The following is a 19,648-nucleotide window of genomic DNA, read 5'->3' as shown; positions in this document are numbered from 1 at the left end:
AGGTTACTTACTACCTCTTATAATGTATTTATACTTTATACTTTATAGCTACTTATTTATTAGGCCTACGTATTTATTTTTGTTGTAGCCATGCTGCAACAATCGAATTTCTCCGCTAGGGGTCTATAAAGTGTATCTTATCCATTGACTGTAAATATTAATATTAACAGTCTATGATCTTATCTTAAATTAAGAATTGAGATGAAATCACCCCACTTTACTCACTCCAGTCTATGCTCCAGACTTTAGAGAATATATTTGTAAATTGTACACTTCATCCTAAGTAAACTGCGAACATTGGTGCGTTCCAGTTGAACTGGGAAGTTGACTTTAGGCCAAAGTGATAAGGCGGGTAGTTTTATAACACTACACTACCCAGGATTCTTTTAATGTAAACACCGCATCACTTCCTACTTTCGAATGTTCCAAGTGCGTGACGACGAGTAACATACACACAAACTAAGCTAATATCTCCCTCACATTTTGCTGTTAAATGTCACCCAAGTTTTACAAAAAAGCGTGTTGTTTAGTAGACACAACACGTGCATACCGGGTTTAAATTGTATAAGATTATACCTGCAAATATGTGCTCGTCTTGTTGACTTCCGGTTGTAGGTTTCGGTCTGGTTTCCGACCCTTAGAGGGCAGCAGCAACACACTCATCTTTTATCACCGCTGACCCGCGCAACTCGCCTGAGAGGAGGTAGGCCTCAACCTTATTTTGTTTTTATTTTAAATCATAACCATATTATACACTTAGCAAACTATGCATTGACTGCAGGACTTGCGTACAAAATAGAGAAACACTTGCAATTTGTATAGTTTTAAAGTTAAAGTTACTTGTCCTGCATCGGTTGTCGGTAACGTTACGTTAGCTAGCGCTAGGCTAAGAAGGTTACTAACGTTAGCCACCTAGCGACAACTTGGAGCGAATAATAAATATTCCGGTGATATGTCCGCAATTAAAAAAACTATATAGTTAAGTAAGGGCGGTTATAAACCCGGTATTATACAGTTTATAGACATTAAGTGGAACCAGATACAATTGTACAGTAGCTAGCCTAGCTAGCTAACCAGCTAACGTAGCCTGTTTGACTGAGACACTCTGCCGCCATCACATTTCAGTTTGAAAGTTAGACGCAATGTTGTAACGTAAAGCTTTACTTTATTCTTTCCCCCCTCTTTTGTTAGCAAACAAATAAAGACAACAAATATCTGAGACACAATGAGTTTTGACGTGAAGAAACTGAAAGTCAACGAACTAAAAGAGGAGCTCCAGCGCCGCGGCCTGGACACTAAAGGCCTCAAGGCAGACCTGGTGGAGAGGCTGAAAGCCGCTCAGGAGGCTGACGCTCAGGCTGATGCCTCGGAGCAAGGGGAGCAGGAAGATGTATACGGTCAGGACTTGCAAGACAACGAAGATGGAGAGGATGTCCAAGAGCAACAAGGTAAAAGCCCTATTGATAGATTATACTTTTAGAATCAGAATCCGCTTCAATGGCCAACTATGTGTGAACCCATACAAGGAATTTGACTCCAGCTTGTTGCTCTCAAAGTACCTACACATAAATAGACATATGGTTTAAAACAAGGACAGCAAAGCTGAACACGGTCAACATTGGATTACTATGTACGGATATAAGTGTTTATATGAAAAGGTGTATGTAAACATATGCATACACATACGTACATAAACACATGTAAACAATTTATCTTATTAGTTTAAAAAGCAAAGTGCAGAATAATGTACTGTGTTGTACAGAATAAACAGTCACCTCTATAATACATATAGAATGTAGAATAAACACTAAGGGATGGATATAAATATGCTAGAACTGTATGAACAGTGTGTAATGAATAAGCTAGGATATATGCAGTGTGAATAGTATGAGCATGTGCAGCAGTTACAGTAGGCAGTGCAGATATAAGTGTAAAAAGTGTAAGCATGTGAATGTACAAGTAATTCTAAAACCTATACAGAATGGAGATATGAATACGGTGTATGCACTATAGGTCTGATATGTACAGTAGAGTGTGAGCCAGTTCTAGTGCAAGTGTGGTATATGAACTTAAGAGTTCATTGTCATCAGATCTAGCTTGTTTATAAATTAAGCTTCATGAAATCAATGATAGACTGCATTTTATGCCTGGTTTGAAGTTGTGTGCACTCTCTATTAGTGGTGTAACAGAGCATATTTGATCCGTGGTCTTTACGGATCAACACTCACGATTCGGAATGCATGTGAACTGCGGATTAATTGCAAAGTTTTACCATAATAATAGTGTGAATAAGTTGTCGCTATTACTAAGGTTGCTTTCACACCTACCTTGTTTGGTCCGTTTAAAGCGAACCCTGGAGCGTTTGGTCGGATAGTCAGGTTTGTTTGGGCTTGTGTGAAAGCTCATCCGAACTCTGGTGCGGATTTTTTATTTTTTTTTATTTTTAACGAACTCTGGTCCGCTTTAAAACAAGGGTCTTGGTTCGCTTCCAAGTGAACTAGAGTTCGGTTCACTTCAGATGAGAACAGATCCGACCCAAATACAGGAAGTGAACCAAAAACAGGGCATTTACTAGCCTGCCGTTTCAACCGTGCACACAATTTACGGACTTGTATATGTTTTAAGGGATGATAACTTTCAGATCCATAAGCTGTTCTGAGCACACATCGCTGGTCGTCTGTGTGACAACACATCATCATCATGTCTGTCTCTCTCTTTCACTCGCTGTCTGTCAGCTGCTCATTGTCCGCCTTCTTCTAAAATATCGGAAACACTCAAACAGAACCAGAATATTTCACCAATATTGTGTAGATATGTAGGATAAGATAAGATTTAATTGAAAGAGCTCGGAAGTGAACTTGCAGATGAGAAATTAAATCCAGAACAAACTGTAAAAACAAAAGTTCCACGGGTGCGTTGAGTTCATATTTTTCTGTTCTTACAAGCTTGAGAACTAAAAGTTTTGGATCTCCCCTTTTTAGATGCAGAAGTAGCTGAGGACGAAGGTGAAGGTGACGACGATGGTGATGGTGAAGGCGATGGTGACGTTGATGGTGGTGGCGAAGGTGATGTTCCTCAAGAGGAAGATGAGGGTTGTGATTCAGGTGGTTACTACGAGGATGAGGAGGCGGAAGGCGAGCCTTATGAAAGTCAACCAACTTCGGACTCGGGCCACAGCATGCCTGACTTTACAGCAGACGTTGATATACAGAAATCGGAAGTGATGTCCAAGGAGGAGCCCAAGCCTGTTCCAGAGCCAGAGGAGAAGGTTGAAAACAAACAAGGTGATTTTCAACCGTTTTCAGCTTAACATGCAATATGAATCATGGCCCATAGCCAAGTGTTTTTGCCTACATTTGCATTTTGTGGAATGTTGTAAATTCCAAATGTCACTGAGACAGATGAGTGTAGATGATGTTATCCACGCAGTTGACCTAATCACTCACAGACCCTCTCCCTCTCACACACATTGGCCAACTCTGGCAGAAAAAAATGGTCGCAAAATTGCAGTCTGGAGCCCTGGGGTTTTCGATCAATGTTTGTGTTCTTATAACGTGTTATAAATGAGACAGGCAAAAATATGGTTCTGACAACTTGATATGGAATATGTGCGGGGATAACTTAAAATATCCAAAGTTATTTGGTAAAGTTGCATAATCTAAGGGAATGCAGTAGCTCCGTGATGAATAGTGTGGGAGCTTTAGACTATCACATTTTTTATGACGCTGTCAGGGAGGTCTACATTCAACTATAGAATGTAAAGTAAAGAACGTCTCTTTACTACATTGTCAGCTAAATGTGATTTATTTCAAAGCTGTGTTTTTTTGACTAAGCTCTATTGTACAGTTTAACACTGAATGTGTAGCTCACCATCATTGTTCATTCATCATTTTAGAAGTCAAAGTGGAGGTCAAAATGGAAGATGACCCTGAGGCTGCTGGAGACCCACAGCAGGATAATCACGGGACAGAACATCCGGACGTGCCAGGTGCCACAAACCAAGCTGAGCAAGTCAAAGTGGAAGCTGAAAAAAGTGGAAACCATGGCCGCAAGAGACCACATGAAGAGAGCAGGAGCTACGGCTACTATGAGCACCGCGAGGAAAAAAGGTATACTGATCCTTAAATTGGGTTATTTTGAGTTAGGCTTCTAGTTGGTAGTACAATAAAGGAAACGTACAGTTGTTGACTCGCATATTTATATGAATTCTTGTCAAAGAAAGTGTCAGTAAAGGCTGTTAACTTAATAATAATCTGCTGATATTGTACAGGTCCCGCACACCACAGCCCCCTGCTGAAGATGAGGAGGAGCCCATAGATGACACTCTTGTTACAATTGATACATGTAAGTAAGAGGATCAAATGTAGCCATAGCTGGATCATGTTTTATCTGCAGTGTAGTTACTACTCCAAAACTTGCAGTGCTGCAACTCATGCCTTACCAGATTTGTACCCTAGAGCTATATATCCCCATAATGTGTTGGTACATTTCACAATGACATGTAAAGCTAAGTACTTTCAAAGACGTCGGATCGCTGTACTCGCACTACCCAACTTGCTGTCTTGTAATTGGGAGCCTTGTAGTCGTTTTCCGTTTTTCATACTACATGACTGACCGGCGCTGGGGTCACATACTATAAGGTCTTTCACCAGGAGTTTCCCCAAATACCAAACACGAGATTTTTGTGTTTCAATTGCTAATATAGTATTTTCCAGAGTTACAAAGCATATAGAAATGTAAGATCACAAGATAATAATCGAAGAAAATAAGAGAGAAGCATCAGTCTTGGCACAGGTAATGTTAAGATGTTTTACCTTTATTATGAAACCAAGATGATTCATACAGACCTTGTAGTCATTTTGGCCGTAGAAGGCCGTGTTGCCAGCCAGAGGCAAGCGCTCATTTAAACCCACAAGAGGCATTTTAATGCCAAAGCTGGTTCAAATCATACTTTATCTGCTTGCGTCTTTCCATTGCGCAGCTTATACCAACCTTACACCTAACGACTTTTCAAGCGGTTCCACTGTAGCAAACTCATTTCCAATATCGGAATGAAATCGTGAGAGTCTTGCTAGAGTTGGGGCATGCTCCCATCGTCTTAATTGTTTGGTGTAAGTGTAGCGGTTGTGTACTCTCTCTCTTGCGTCGTGTTGTGTTACAGACGAAGCCGTCACTCTTCGTTGGCTATCACAGCCGTTTATTCTGGTAAATAGCAGAACAGTGTTTCACAATCACATTCGTCGCTATAAAGAGCTCCAGTTAGCTAAAAATGAAAACAAAGTATTCAGTTTACTGTTGCCATAGTTGTATCATAAAAGTTAAGTTATCAAGCTAGGCCTCAACCAGACGAGCAAGCTGGCACACAACGTGGTAAGCCTTTTCATTTAAGCTAAAACAAAAGAAACATAACAAAACTGGTCTCTAATATAAAATTTGAGACCTCCCGTGTAGATATACTACATGCATACTAACATGTTATCACAATGAACACGTTTACCTAACTATAACAGTGGAGCTCAGTATATGCGACTTTCCATGAAACAGGCTACTGCAGACTGGTGATGGTGTGTATGAATTTACCCTAAAGTCTGCAGAATAGCACCAGTAGATGGCGCTCATGTTACAGAAAAAGTCTGTCATGTGGAAACTACTAGCCAAATGAAAAGTTACTTTTTATTGGCAAGTGGAATTATTAACTCCGCTACATAAGGTGGTCATAAAAGTCTTTTTTCTGCCTTGACGTTTTGGCAAAATTAAACGTGTTTGATATCAACGTAAGTTTTATGTCTTGGTTGTGAAGTCAAATCATGTGAACATTGTCAACAACCAATGGGTGTGCTCCCTCCAGCGGCAAACAGGAAGCGGCAAACGGCTAGAGCCAGTGTTGTTTATGGTTGCTATGGCATCGTGCTGAGTAGGGCTGGGCAATATTTCGATATTATATCGATATCGTGATATGAGACTAGATATCGTCTTAGATTTTGGAAATCGTAATATCGTAAATGGCGTAAGTGTTGTCTTTTCCTGGTTTTAAAGGCTGCATTACAGTAAAGTGATGTCATTTTCTGAACTTACCAGACTGTTCTAGCTCTTCTATTATTTTTACCTTTACCCACTTAGTTATTATATCCACATTACTGAAGATTATTTATCTTAAATTTCATTGTGAAGATATTTTGTTAAAGCACCAATTGTCAACCCTATAATATCGCCACAATATCGACATCGAGGTATGAGGACAAGAATGTTGTGATATCTGATTTTCTCCATATTGCCCAGCCCTAGCGTTGAGCTAGTTTTACCGGCTGATAAACGCGGACCTCCGAGTACTGCCGCCACCTCATCTGCATGTACGGAAGAATATCGGCAAACTTTCCCTTATGTTACCAGCTAACGCTAGCAGTAGCTAGCTAGCTTGGTTAAATTTTTCAAAACGAATCTAGTCGTAGTCTTTAAATATTATGACATTGTTTAACGTTAGATGTGAGATGATCGTCTTTAGATGTGAGATGGTGTCAGACTTTAGTTTTTTGTTTTTTTTGGTTTTTAAGTCTGTTCAAAGTCTTCTAGTGTATGGTAGGCATTAGGCTAGAACCGTGAATGTCTATGTCAAGTTTTCCGTTTATAATGCTGGCCTGTAACATAGGATTTTACAAACCAATACATTCAAAATCTTTCTTCTCTGGTGCCCTTTCAGACAACTGTGACTTGCATTTCAAAGTGTCCCGAGATCGCTACAGTGGTTACCCACTGACCATTGAAGGCTTCGCTTACCTGTGGGCTGGAGCACGAGCTACACATGGTGTCACCAAGGGTCGTGTGTGTTATGAGATGAAGGTAATGAGTAATAAGTATCTTCCTCTAAAGTCATGGTGGTTTTAAAATGAGACAGACCTGGGCTTCAAGGATACAACCAATTAGATGGCTGTGCTTACTTTTCTGACAGAGCTAGATGTTGTCTGGTGAAACACTGAGCTACTGTAAACAAACTCTTTTTCTGTATACTGTGTCCACATGTGACATCATGGTCCCTGATACTGATGAGACAGGCTCTGTGTATTTGTTTTTATAACCGTGGATGAGCAGCCTCTTTGTTTATTATTAACATACAGTATCTTTTTACATTTTAGCATGTCGGTATAAGCACCATATATTTGCACTATACTTAGTTGTTGAAAACTAACATTGTGGGGAATATTTTACAATCCCACACTGCCTCACCTTGAATTTAATCTAAACACACTGTTAATGGAATTTAGGAGATTTTACTTGTCCAAAAAAAAACAATGTAATTTTAAATCCTTGTTTGTAAACTACCTTCCAATGTAATGACTTGTTGCTCCTTTACGGCACTAGATATTCCCTGACAGTCTCCTCTAGGCTTGTTTTTGACCTGATTTGTCTCCTGCACTTCAGGTCAATGAGGAGATTAATGTAAAGCACCTGCCCGGAAGTGAGCCAGATCCCCATGTGGTCAGAATTGGATGGTCACTCAACCACTGCAGCACTCAGCTTGGTAAGAGCAGCAATTGCCCAAGCAATCAAGATGATGTTTGATATGAATGATACTTTTCTGAAAAATAGAGGTTTGGCCTAATATAGTAACAATGCGTTTCATTCTTGTTTTGTCATAGGCGAGGAGCCCTTTTCCTTTGGATATGGAGGAACAGGAAAGAAATCTGCTGACTGTAAGTTTGCAGACTTTGGTGAGAAGTTTGGTGAAAATGACGTCATCGGCTGTTACATTGTAAGTACTAGCAACAGTAATTTGATTCCATTATCTTCTTTTAGTAGCATCATATGAGGATAATTTGGAAGTACTGGTTTATCATCCTTTTATATAATTAGTAGTATCAAAATATTTATGGTAATAATTTTGCGTAATTCTTGTGTTTTGTCCATGTTGTTGACAGTACAGTATTAACAAGTTAATCTGATGGGGCTTTTCTATTTTAGGACTTTGACAAAGGTGACGAGGTGGAGATTGGCTTTTCCAAAAATGGAGTATCATTGGGAGTGGCTTTCCAGACAACCAAGGAGGCCCTGGCAGGCCGTGCCCTGTTCCCTCACGTCCTTGTGAAGAATTGTGCTGTTGAGTTCAACTTTGGACAGAAGCAGCCATACTTTCCCCAACCAGAGGGATACACCTACATCCACGATCTTGGCATGGAAGACAAGATCAGAGGCACTAAGGGACCGGCCAGCAAGTCTGAATGCGAGGTAGGGCAGCGTTGAAATTATAAAACAATGCATGGCTCTTTTTGCTTACAAAGTTAATGAGGTACAGTGCCTATAAAAACATATTAATCTCAAACTTTTTCAGTTTTGGTTTTAATTTTTCACATTTATATTATAGGTCATATAGATTTAATTAGAATTCTTGGACAAATTGATCAACAGAAAATACATTTAAACGTGACTTTTCTTTTATTGATTTTAAAAGGAACTGGTACTATGAAGTAGAATTAATTTCTTTGTTCACTTGTTTCAGATCTTGATGATGGTGGGCCTGCCTGCCTGTGGAAAGACCACTTGGGCCATGAAGCATGCAGCGACTAACCCTGAGATGAAGTACAACATCCTGGGCACAAATGCCATCATGGACAAGATGAAGGTTGGCTTGGGACCACCCCCCAACAGACAGTCAAATAAGACAGCGATGGACTATAAAACCATGTGAATATTTGTTCCGCAGGTGATGGGTCTGCGTCGCCAGAAAAACTACTCCGGGCGCTGGGATGTTCTGATCCAGCAGGCCACCCAGTGTTTGAACAGGCTGATTGAGATTGCTGCCCGCAAGAGACGCAACTACATCCTAGATCAGGTACTGCCGTCCCACCCACACTCTGCTCTGATACTCGCCACAGTCAGTCAATGTGCCCTGATGATCACTCTCTCTAATGGACTATTTATTTATCTTTCAGGGGGGCTCTGTGTATTATAGAGTAGAAGAAGCATTGATCACCCTCTTGTCACTTGCTTGTCGTGTATTGTAAAAGGAAATGATTAATGGCTCTCATAAGTGACAGAATATTTCATGTTTTCATTCCTCAGTATATTTGCACTTGCTATTTCTTGTCATAATACAGTATTGTTTGTCTTGTGAATTCCAACAATGTACAAGTAAACCATGACTATGTAAAGATGTTGAGAAACAAGTAAGCTCTGACTGGTGAGTAAGAAAAACACCTTCCGTTGCTAATTTTAATAACACAGAGTTGATAGCTCTTTTAAAAGCTATTTTTAAGTGAGATTCATGGAACTTTTGAGTGTGTTTTTTAATAAATTGACCCTGAAGGTAAGTAATGACTAACGGTTTTTAGATTTTTAGATCCTTGGTTCAGCAAATGTGTATAAAGGTAGGTAGGTCTGATGGGCTGGCATTTCTGTGGACACTGTGAGTATGTGCAGGTAGGTTATATTTGTTGTTGTTGTCTTGACTCGGACTAGAGTTCGTATGAAGATCAGGTAAGTCAAGGTAGGTGTTGGGGGGACCCGTCACTATAGAAAGTTGCTTTTTATGTAGCATGCTCTCGTCGATAAGCGTTAGGTTGGTTATGCTAAAACAAAGTTTTACTTCAGAAAAAGAGAATTGTCTGTAAAAAGTAAGAATTATCAGAGGTATAAGATGGACTTTATTAATCCCACACTGGGGAAATTCCTAATGTGTAATGTGGTTGATTTGTAGATGTTAATAGAAAGTAGTAGATTCTGGCGGTACTATTTTTAGGAATAATTTGGTATCCTCTTTATAGATTGTTACAATGTTGCGATATAAACATCAGTTGTGACATTACTATAGAATTTATGCTAAAATGAATATTGTTGTGTCATGTAGTGTTGCATTTCTGTTGGTCAGTGTAGAAACCACTGATTACCGTTGACAGGGAGATTGTTGTTGATGGCAGTGGTTACTTTGAATATTGTGCTGATTCCAAAAACGTTGCTGTTGTTGAGTGGTTTAACTGCTGGTGACAGCTAGTCCTCTGTTTGGATAACGTGACACAACGTATGCCGCTGACTTTATTCTTAACATCTGCTGTGTTTGTACTATAGATTTGTGGCTGTTTGACTTCTGAATCTAACCTGTAAATTAGCCTAATTAAGCGGTTGTTCTTAAGATCCTGTTCTGAATTGCAACCGACGCAAATTTCAAACACACAAGGATTTGTTAAGAAACATCTTGATACCACATTTTGAGAGACATTTAGACGTACAGTACATGCATCAGTACAGGAATATGACATGTTTTTACAATATGGCGGACCAGAGATAGTGATTTTAAAGTCTAGCTATGCTTGACAAATGACAGTATTGATAGAACAAGATGTAATCACAAATGATTTTCATGCATAGATTGCATTTTATGCAAAAAAATAAATAAATAAAATGATGTTCCCAGTTGTCATAATGCCCTGGATATGGCTAATACTGGGGTTACTAACTCAATTATCACAGGCAAGGTATAGAATATTTATATTTTTTAGCATGTAATCAATAGAAATCATCTAATATCTCAGTATTTATTGCAAATTACAGTATATGGCTGCCTAAATTTGCATGTGGTGGCTTTTGCGTTCACAATATATTTTCTTTATTTAATCCTATGCAAAGAATTTGAACCAGCATTCTGGTTCTGAACCTGAATTAATAAACTGAAACAATATTGATTATATCTTAAAAGTAATACAGCATGGTATCACACATTTCATTATCCTAACTGCAGTTCTGCAAAGGCACACATACTCGATTTATATTAAGAGGGTGCTCACACCTCCAATTGCTCAGAATCCAGTAATAACACTTTGAAACATATTTACAAGCAGTACATTGTCACTGCATGAAGACGTAATTGAGTAAGCACGATGAATGTCAGTTTGAACGTTTATTATTGATTGATCTTGAACTTGTATGTCTTATGTTAAGCTACTGAGGCACCGTATAGTCAGTTTGAATATTCGTGGGGTCCCTTTTTGTGTCAATAATTAACATGTATCTGCAGCCACTGGACACCTGAATGCAGACTATGAGGTAAGTCTGTGGAGTGACGAGAGGCCATTAGAACTTGAGTAAAAGCGTAGACTGATATCCAAGCCAAACCTCTCTCACTTCATTATTGCAGGGTTCCAGCTTCCTTCCAGTGGAAAGCCATAACAAGTAAACAATAACAAACAAGCTTCTACTTCTTTCTTGTCACCATTGCTAGACAAATGTATATGGATCAGCAAGGAGACGAAAAATGCGTCCTTTTGAAGGTTTTCAACGCAAGGCTATTGTAATTTGTCCCACGGACGAGGATTTTAAAGAACGAACATTAAAGCAAACCAATGAGCAGGGGAAGGATGTGCCCGATCATGCTGTTTTAGAAATGAAAGGTAGGAATGCTGTGGAACAAAACAAATAAAACACCAGATCTACTTTTTACTTTTCTATGTGTTGTCTCTAAAAATCAAACTTGGAAGATGCCCCCTCCCCCCCTTCCCCATCATAGCCTTTGGCCAGATATCAGACCTGGACATTTTTTTTAAACAGCCAACATGAATTTGATTCTTCCTTATTTTTGCCCTCTATCTGCCACCTGCCATACAGCTTACTTCTAATGCACTGCAAACTGAGACATGGTCCTGGTTGAGGTCATGTAATATAATAGTGCCAATATTGCACAATTTGCTTCCCTTAAAAAGGATGTTTCCAAATAGCAAACTTACAAGCAGTCACATGCTGAAGTTGGTGGAAGTAAATTTGTAACAGCATTACATCAGCTGTCCTTGGTTTGCAGTGCTGTTTCCTCTTCTCACCAACCTTCTAGTTGTCCTTTTTGTCCCCCTCCCCACCTCTACTGAACTCCTACCTCTCCTTTGTCAGCTTAAACAAATGTTTCCTCCATGTTCCCCTGGAGCTGATGTTTGTTCCCTTTACCCTGTCATCTTGCTTTCATCTATCTGCTCTTAGTTTTTCTATGATTTCACCTGCCACTGTATGGTTGTAATTATTTTTCATTTTGTCTTCCGGTGGTGTGGCTGCTCTGGTCCTCACTACAACCCCCTACCCCTCTCTTTCTCTCTCTCTCTCTGCCTCTCCATCCATCTCTTGCTGGATGGGCTGTCTCTCTCTCCTCCTGTGGTCATCTCTGTCACTCTCCAAGCCAACTTTACTATCCCAGAGGCTTGCGACTTCCTGGAGGCCGTGACGTTCATTGAGCTGCAGCGCGATGAGGCTGAAAATCTGCTGAAGCAGTACAATGAGGAGGGCCGCAAGGCTGGCCCGCCCCCTGATAAACGCTTTGACAACAGGCAGGGCGGGTTCCGTGGTCGTGGCGGTGGTAGCTTCCAGCGGTACGACAGCCGTGATGGATCCCGCGGTGGCTACCAGAACCGCAGTGCGGATGGAAGCAGTGGATACAGAGGAGGTGAGCGGAGCAGTCGGTATACCTCATACGTTATGTTTTATCTTGAGTATCTATATCTATAGTATGATCGCTCGCTTAGTTCTGTAATTTCAATGCAATAATACATGAGAGGCAAAACTAGGGCTAGTATGTCGTTCACCGTCAAGTTTTATGTATATTGCTGTTGTAACATTTTTGTTTATTTAGCAGGCTACAGTCGTGGCGGCTATAGCCAGAACCGCTGGGGCAGCAGCTACCGCGACGGAGGCTCTGATGCACGCGCTGGATATAGCCGCAGCCAGCCATCTGGAGGAAGCTACAATCGCCCGGCCCCTTACACCAAGGGAGCATACAGCCAGGTAATTAACATGAGCTATCATGTATACAGTTTAAGAAAAAACAAACAAATTTAATTGTAAATAATTGAATTCTCCTGAACTTCTTGCTTCACCTCCAGGGCTACAGCCAGAGCTACAATCAAGGCTACAACCAGGGCAGCTACAACCAGAATTACTACGGCAACTACAGTCAGTACCCGGGATACAGCCAGAGCTACAGCCAGACACCTACCACTGCACAGACGTACAACCACCATCAGCAACAGCCACAGCAGCAGCCGCAGCAGCCGGCACAACAGCCACAGCAGCAGCAACAGAGCTACAACCAGCAATATCAGCAGGTAGGCAATGGCTAACAAAACACTGGGAGGTGGAGGAGTGAGAGAGCTGTCTGTGGACGTAGATCTGTGCTAGGCTAGGTTACTAGAACCCCAGTGGGCTTGCCAGTGACACAGAGCCAAATTCATTTTGGGTAAAAGGCCAGACAGTGATAGTGGCTGTGGTTAGCTTGATTGTAGTTACAATAGATGTCCTTGGTAACTCAGTTTTACAAAGGTAAAGTTTTCATGGCAGAAAAAAGTCAATCAAAATCCCTTTTAAGAAAACCTAAAAATAAAAACTTCCCCTTCCAATTTTCTATCCTGTAAATCTGAGTTAGCCATTGCCATGCACAAAGGACTAAACCACACTATTTAAAGTGCTAATCTTATGCTTTTTGGCTTTTCCCCTTTCCTTTATTGTGTTTTTATATATATATATATATATATATATATATATATATATATAATTTTTTTTTTTGTGCACATTATAGGTTTACAAAGTGAAAAAGCCCAAAGTCCACCCCAAAGGGACTTACCATCTCCAACAGAAAACACTGTTCACAAACTGCTCCAAACAGCTCTATTGTAGTCCAGCCTTTACTTCAGAGACGAACGTGCGTCACTTTGTAACACACGTTATAATCATAGACTGTATATAGAATGGACCAACAGAACCCGTTGTTTTGGACGGAGACCTGTGAAGGATATTAGAAGCACTTTTCCGGTGAGTGCCGAGCGTTAATGCGCAGCCTCCAACTGAAAGAGACGACGTAAATGTGACGTGAGCAACCTGTCTGAAAGTTGTAAGTCTTCTGGTAGCTGTGCCAAGAGAAATCTCAATCATTCTCAATCTTGCAGAGACGAAGAGCGTAGGTATATGTAAGGAGAAAACATGGACACAGGCTAATTATTGCTAACTAAAATGCTAGTTAACATTAGTAGTTAAACTTAAACAGCTAATGTAAGTCGAAACTGCCTGCGAGCTTCTCCTATACTGTACGGTGATTTCTCTACTATGCGACAGTAAGTCGCGTGGTTATGACACAATCGTTAGCCTATTTTTATAAAAACCTCTGCTACGGAGCCATAACGTGAGGTACAAGGTAATGGAGCCTTTTATACATTGTCGTGTTTCTTTAGAAATAAACAATGGACAAATAGAGTCTTTAAACGCTTCAGATGTAAAGTTATTTGCATGTCAAAGTGACGCCAAAATGAATGGCAGTCAATGGAATGCTAACAGGGGGGTGAGTGCTTGTTAGCATCAAAATGGCGCCATAGGAGCTACGCATTGTGAGGAGAAGCTTACCCCCTTGGTTATATTGCTCGCCTAGCTGCTAGCGTGGCACGCCCTCATACTCTGCTTCTGACTAGCTAGCAGTACTTACTGCGCATGTGCGACAACCAACAAAGATGGTACAGAAGTGAGATGTCTCACTCTGTAGCTAAAACAGAGAGCTCAACACACAGGGTGAAAAGAGGAGCTGCAGCAATGTGCAGTACAACAAAAATATGGTGTTTTCTGAAAATTAAACCACAGAAACCTATTCTGGTACAACCTCTAAATACAATTATGAACCTGAAAATGAGCATAATATGAGCACTTTAAAGCCATCTTAAAATCCAGCAGGTGTTTTAATGTTTGACTCTCACAAGATAGACTTGGGGTGGAGTATTCCTTCTGAAAGTGATCCACTGTGCCAAGGAAGGTGCATAAATAGAAAAGCAGGGTAAAGTTTGTAAAATGTAAACATGTTCTCATGGTTGCACTTGTTTTCTGTTTCTCTCTCCAGTATGCTCAGCAGTGGCAGCAGTACTACCAGAACCAGAACCAGTGGAACCAGTATTACAGCCAGTACGGCAGCTACCCTGGACAGGGCAGCCTAGGCTCATCTTCTGGTTCCCAGTAGCTTCGCTTTGCATTTGTACCTGCATCCACCTGTGTCCTAAACACTCTGACCTCTGCAGCAAATTGATTTTGTACATTCTCACATTAAGTCCCCAACCATAACTTTCTCTGTCTGGGTTAACACGGTAGCCTTCATTCCTTACCAATCAATGTGCACAGAAACTGTACACAGTTTGTCTTTTCATTTTTTTACTGAATGAAGTCTTACTCTAAGCAGTGACTGTGAGGTGGTAGATGATAGGTATCAAAACATTTAATGAATGTTATCTATTATGCATTTAATGTGGACGTCTGTTGAACTGCAAAGTCCACATTTCCTACAGATTGAAGAGTTAATTGTATATTCCTAGGATGCATAGTGTGAAAACGTGACAGGGCAGGAAAATACAGCAAGGCCTGAAATAATTTTGCTCGTTTTGAGAAGCTTAACAAAGAACAAAATGCATGCTTTTACCTTCACAACCCTTTCCTCTGTCTTGCTCTTTACTTTTCAGTGTCCGAGTGAGCACACCAATAGAATTCAAACATTATGAAACCTTTTTTTATAGGTGTTGATACTGTAGTATTTAAGCGTCTTTGATTGAGAAGAATATTTTGCCACTCTTGAGTAGTTGTATGTGCAGTTTTTTTTTTTTTTATCCCTTTGTGATTGCTGTTCATTGAGTCCAATAGTTAAATCTAGTTGTCACTCATTTTTTTTCTACCAGAAAATGAAAATCTGATGACCAGTTACCCGAGCTGTCTTCTTGTCTTTATACAATAAATGCAATTGTATACGCCTGGAGATGTTAATCTTTTTTTCTGCCAAACACAACACATACTGCATGATTTATCATTGTTGGTTTATCTTTCTTATTTTCAACAAGATTGACATTGTGGACAAAGGACAAAACAAAGAAGCATTTAGCTAAAAAAAAAATATGCCAATTCTGTAGCATGCGTTAAGTTCCAGTGCAGTCCTGCTGAACCTTGAATGAACTGTTGGAGATATTGGAGAGTCCAAAATGTTGTCAGGGCAGGAAATAAACGTTTTCCGCTGCTAGTTGCGGTGGTTTATGGAGCAGACTTCACAAGCTCCTTTCACAATTACCAACCAAACTAGGGTTGGGTGATTTGGACAAAGTCACAATATACTGTATGTAATAATACATTTTGTTGTAGCGATAAAAATCCAATATTGCTATTCAAAAAAGCCCTTCAGTAATTTACATGTTTGCAACATAAGCTAGGTTGGCTGGCCTAATATAACCAGAGATATTAAAGGAACCTTATACATGGTATAGCAATTTCTACTGGTTGACGAATTGTCTCATGTCTTCATATCGCCCAACCCAAAGCAAATGGCAATTATGAAAATGGTTTGCCAGCTTACTTTCCAAATTCATGAGCAGAGTTGTCACATAGCTGCCAAAGTTAAAATTGAAAATGTTAGTGTTAATTTCCTACCCTGCATTTATTATGTGTAAATAGGACCAGGAAACCCTCATGTCTGTTGTCATGTAAATGACCTTATGGATTGAGGTTGAATCTTAGCACCAGAGAACCAAGGCACCTGTTCTAAAAACAAAATGAGGTGTTCATAAATTACAGTAGTACAATCGATGTTTGAAGCCTACACAATTAGCCAAACTAACAAGAATGACAAATAAAATAATAAAGACATGGCATGACCACATTTGAAATATGAGGGAGTCCATAGTTGCTGGCATTCTTATATGAATGGCAAGTAAATCTCATAAGTTCGGCACCAGTCGGACACAGCTTTGTAAGAAATGTGGTTGTGCCGGAATGTTTTTGTCCATAAGGGGGGAAATGTTACAAAATGGAGCGCTCAGTCTGGCTCTCTGCTCTTGTCTTTGTAGAGCTGCAGCTCTTCCATTTTCTCCTGCAAGAAGGAACCGGGCATGGAGCAGCCTCGGGCCCTCTGTGGCAGTGTGTTGACCTGTAAATAGGAAAGACAAATAAAGAAAATTGTTCTCAAACTCAGAAACAATATTTTATTGTGGGAAAACAAACCATTTCATTTTCTAGTGATGAAACTTATATAAAAAGTTGGTTCATCAAAAATCTCACGCAAAAAAAATGAAATGTTTGACTTCACACTGAAGAGCCATACAAAGTTTTATCTGCAGAGAAAATTGTCCTTTTAACAGCTGTTGACAGTGTTGTCTGTGGTCTTTTCTTTTGAATTTGTCATACATAATTCTTGAATTCTTTGATCAGCAAAAATGAAATTATATTTACCACCTTTGTACTTCAAAATTCAGTAAATAAAACTAAAACTATGGGCTCGGTACGTTTGGCGTTGGGGGTGAGTTAACAGAGGCTATTTTAAACTTTGTCACAACTTGTGCTATGAAAATCCTTTGAAATATGCTATAATCATGCAATGATTCTACACATAGTGGCTTTAAATGATTGTAAAGACGTCACTTTGTAAATGTAAGCACACCAGTGGAATTTAAACAGATTTTACAATGTGCTCAACATCTTCAGGGAAATTACAGTAAAGTGAGTAATTTAAAGTAGTACATTTAAACTCCAGGCAGCCAGTATTGGTGTTTGACTCATCATTTATTAGCTCCTGTAGTGACCCCACATGGAGTCACTTTAGAAATGTGCACTGACATACTGATATGTCTTCAGTTGCTGAGGTCATGAACATTAGTGACTAAGATACAAAAAAACAGAAAAGATTGAGAAACTCTGTCCTGCACTCACGTCCTGTCTCACCTTTCTTTCTGGGGATGCATGTACGAGAGAGTTGTGGTGGTTTCCCCTCTTGTCCTTTTTTTCAGGTGTCCACACTCCAGGATCTGTCTGAGTGGAGCGGTCCGACAGCGTCGAATCACCGCTGTTATTTTTCCAAGGAGAGGTGCCTTGGTTGTTTTCTGTCTCGTTACTGTGGGGGAAAACAAAGGCCTCCTCCTCTGAACCTGACAGGGAACAATGAGCCATTAGTTTATTGCGTTTGAGGTCATTTAATAGGAAGGGAATTTTTAGGCGTTGTGTTCTGCATATAATAGAGAAAGGTCTTACTCCAGTTATTGCCCTTGGTTCTTGAGTCGGGGGCCGGGGTGCACGGGCAGGACCCAGTTGTGTTTTTGTGTTTCTTCAAGCACTCTATTCCCACCAGATCTCTACAGTGTCTGTGACAGTTTATCCCACAGTCTGAGAGACAGAAAACAAATGTTAACAGAAGCACTGCTACCTAAAGGATCAGTTCAGTCAAACTACAAAAGGTCTGTCGATTCAAAGCTTTGAGGACCACAAAATAAATGTATTTCACATGGCAGGGTGGCAGCAAAACTCTCAGAGAAAGATATCTCAAAACCTGGACCAAAATATGAGGGAGCTTGACCCTTAACTTATTTGACATTATATGGGGCTCTGACAAAGGCAGTGGCGATTTTTAGATCCTTTTTAGGCTCAAGCCCCCCTAAATTTCATCTCAGCCTCCCTAAAAAAAAATTTTGAAATCAATTTTAGTGCTTCAAGGTTGAGTTTGCAAACTTGTCTGTCAGTGACAGAGGGCAAACAATTACAGGTTCAAAGAAACAGGTTTAATATCCTGTGTCGCTGTCACCAATGCTATGCACCTGTAACCCAGCCAAGGAAAGGATTTTGTATTTATTTAATGTTTACACCTCATTATCATTTCATTTGATTCTGGTAGTCCATAAAGGGACTCTCGTAGTTTTTTTTCATACGTTCAATATTTAGCATTCATCCTCTGTTATAATAATAAATACGTATAGTCATTGTTATCCAGTGAAATTACTGATTAAGCGGGGTACAAGATACAGTGCACTTTTGCAAGGCACTGTATCCGTATCACATTCTTATAAGGGGCTGAATCTGAAATTTCTTTTTTTTTTTTTAGATTATTGTTTTGGGCATTTTAGGCCTTTATTTCCACAGGACAGATGAAGACATGAAAAGGGAGAGAGAGGGGGGATCGAGCTGCATCGAGGAGTAAACCTCTATATATGTGCGCCTGCTCTACCAACTGAGCTAACCTGGCCACCAAAGGTGATTACTCTTTAATGAAGGATAAAATGGCATAGATTGTAAACTTACCTTTACAGTGGTAACCTTGTTTGATGACTCCCCACAGCTACAAGAGGACAAACACGACACGTGATATTGCTGTTTGATTGTATATTTATATATATATATATATATATATATGAAAGAATAGATACAATGGATACTCACAAAGCCTCTACAAGTCTCACAGAAAGTCGGCCGTTTATATGTGGTTTCATGGAAGTTATGTGCCTTGAAGTTGTAGCCCAGCTTGGCACATACAGACATTCCCCTCATGAAGTAAGAGGTGATTTCTTCACGGCTGATTTGTCCCTCCCTGGGCACAAAATTTTCCAAAGTGCAACAACAAAAGTGAGTAAGTGAGTTGAGTTTTTTTTTTTTGCAGCCACGTCATGGTAAGAGGCCTTTTCGTGCGTGTCGCAGCTTCCTCACCTGTCAGTTTCGTGAGTGCAGAAGGAGAAGGGGAAGTTGGCTGCTATTTTCTCAAAGTCCTCCAGTGAAATGTAACCATCCTGGCTCTGGTCGTAATTTTTCATTATGGACTGCAGGGGGCAACAGAACAATCAGACGTTCAGTTGCACTTGTCAAGGAGCAGTTGGTTAGTTCTGCTTTAGCCTGCCAAGTAATAAGGAAGTGAAAGACA

The 19,648-nt window shown here is 40.1% G+C and overlaps 2 protein-coding genes across 8 annotated transcripts in view; one reads left to right on the top strand and one right to left on the bottom strand.

Moving 5' to 3' along the window:
• The first annotated feature begins 444 nt into the window (after positions 1-444).
• Positions 445-15,734, top strand: LOC116040089 (heterogeneous nuclear ribonucleoprotein U-like protein 1). 2 transcript variants are annotated; one of them, XM_031285327.2, is made up of 16 exons: positions 445-703; positions 1,192-1,448; positions 2,982-3,284; positions 3,896-4,109; positions 4,271-4,344; positions 6,698-6,837; positions 7,417-7,516; positions 7,635-7,747; positions 7,957-8,220; positions 8,492-8,614; positions 8,696-8,824; positions 11,207-11,375; positions 12,146-12,409; positions 12,599-12,747; positions 12,846-13,067; positions 14,840-15,734. In XM_031285327.2, the coding sequence occupies exons 2-16, from the start codon at positions 1,226-1,228 to the stop codon at positions 14,954-14,956; spliced, it is 2,604 nt and encodes an 867-aa protein (XP_031141187.1). In that variant the 5' UTR covers positions 445-703; positions 1,192-1,225; the 3' UTR covers positions 14,957-15,734. The 2 variants fall into 2 exon arrangements, with proteins under 2 accessions (XP_031141187.1, XP_031141177.1); XM_031285317.2 differs by having other exon boundaries at positions 12,596-12,747.
• The window catches only part of rasgrp4 (RAS guanyl releasing protein 4), a 19,613-nt gene continuing 15,543 nt past the window's right edge, over positions 15,579-19,648 (bottom strand). For 4 of the 6 annotated variants that reach the window (XM_031285351.2, XM_031285337.2, XM_031285370.2 and 1 more), the window contains 6 exons: positions 19,438-19,547; positions 19,174-19,321; positions 19,036-19,072; positions 17,995-18,126; positions 17,677-17,891; positions 15,579-16,897 (listed from right to left, as the gene is read on the bottom strand). In XM_031285351.2, the coding sequence (XP_031141211.1) occupies positions 16,787-16,897; positions 17,677-17,891; positions 17,995-18,126; positions 19,036-19,072; positions 19,174-19,321; positions 19,438-19,547 (753 nt within the window). In that variant the 3' untranslated portion in view covers positions 15,579-16,786. The remainder of the gene's footprint in view (positions 16,898-17,676; positions 17,892-17,994; positions 18,127-19,035; positions 19,073-19,173; positions 19,322-19,437; positions 19,548-19,648) is intronic. The other 2 variants (XM_031285343.2, XM_031285361.2) reach the window with 2 other exon arrangements.

Source organism: Sander lucioperca, chromosome 5 (assembly GCF_008315115.2).
Source record: "Sander lucioperca isolate FBNREF2018 chromosome 5, SLUC_FBN_1.2, whole genome shotgun sequence".
In the NCBI taxonomy this organism is placed as follows: domain Eukaryota; kingdom Metazoa; phylum Chordata; class Actinopteri; order Perciformes; family Percidae; genus Sander; species Sander lucioperca.
This window is presented reverse-complemented; position numbering and strand designations above follow the sequence as displayed.

Excerpts from the sequence above, each read along its gene's own strand:
- LOC116040089 (XM_031285317.2), top strand. The coding sequence starts at position 1,226 with ATGAGTTTTGACGTGAAGAAACTGAAAGTCAACGAACTAAAAGAGGAG. Across the intron at positions 7,748-7,956 it reads ACGTCATCGGCTGTTACATT|GACTTTGACAAAGGTGACGA; the intron begins GTAAGTACTAGC and ends TTTCTATTTTAG. Across the intron at positions 12,748-12,845 it reads CCAAGGGAGCATACAGCCAG|GGCTACAGCCAGAGCTACAA; the intron begins GTAATTAACATG and ends CTTCACCTCCAG.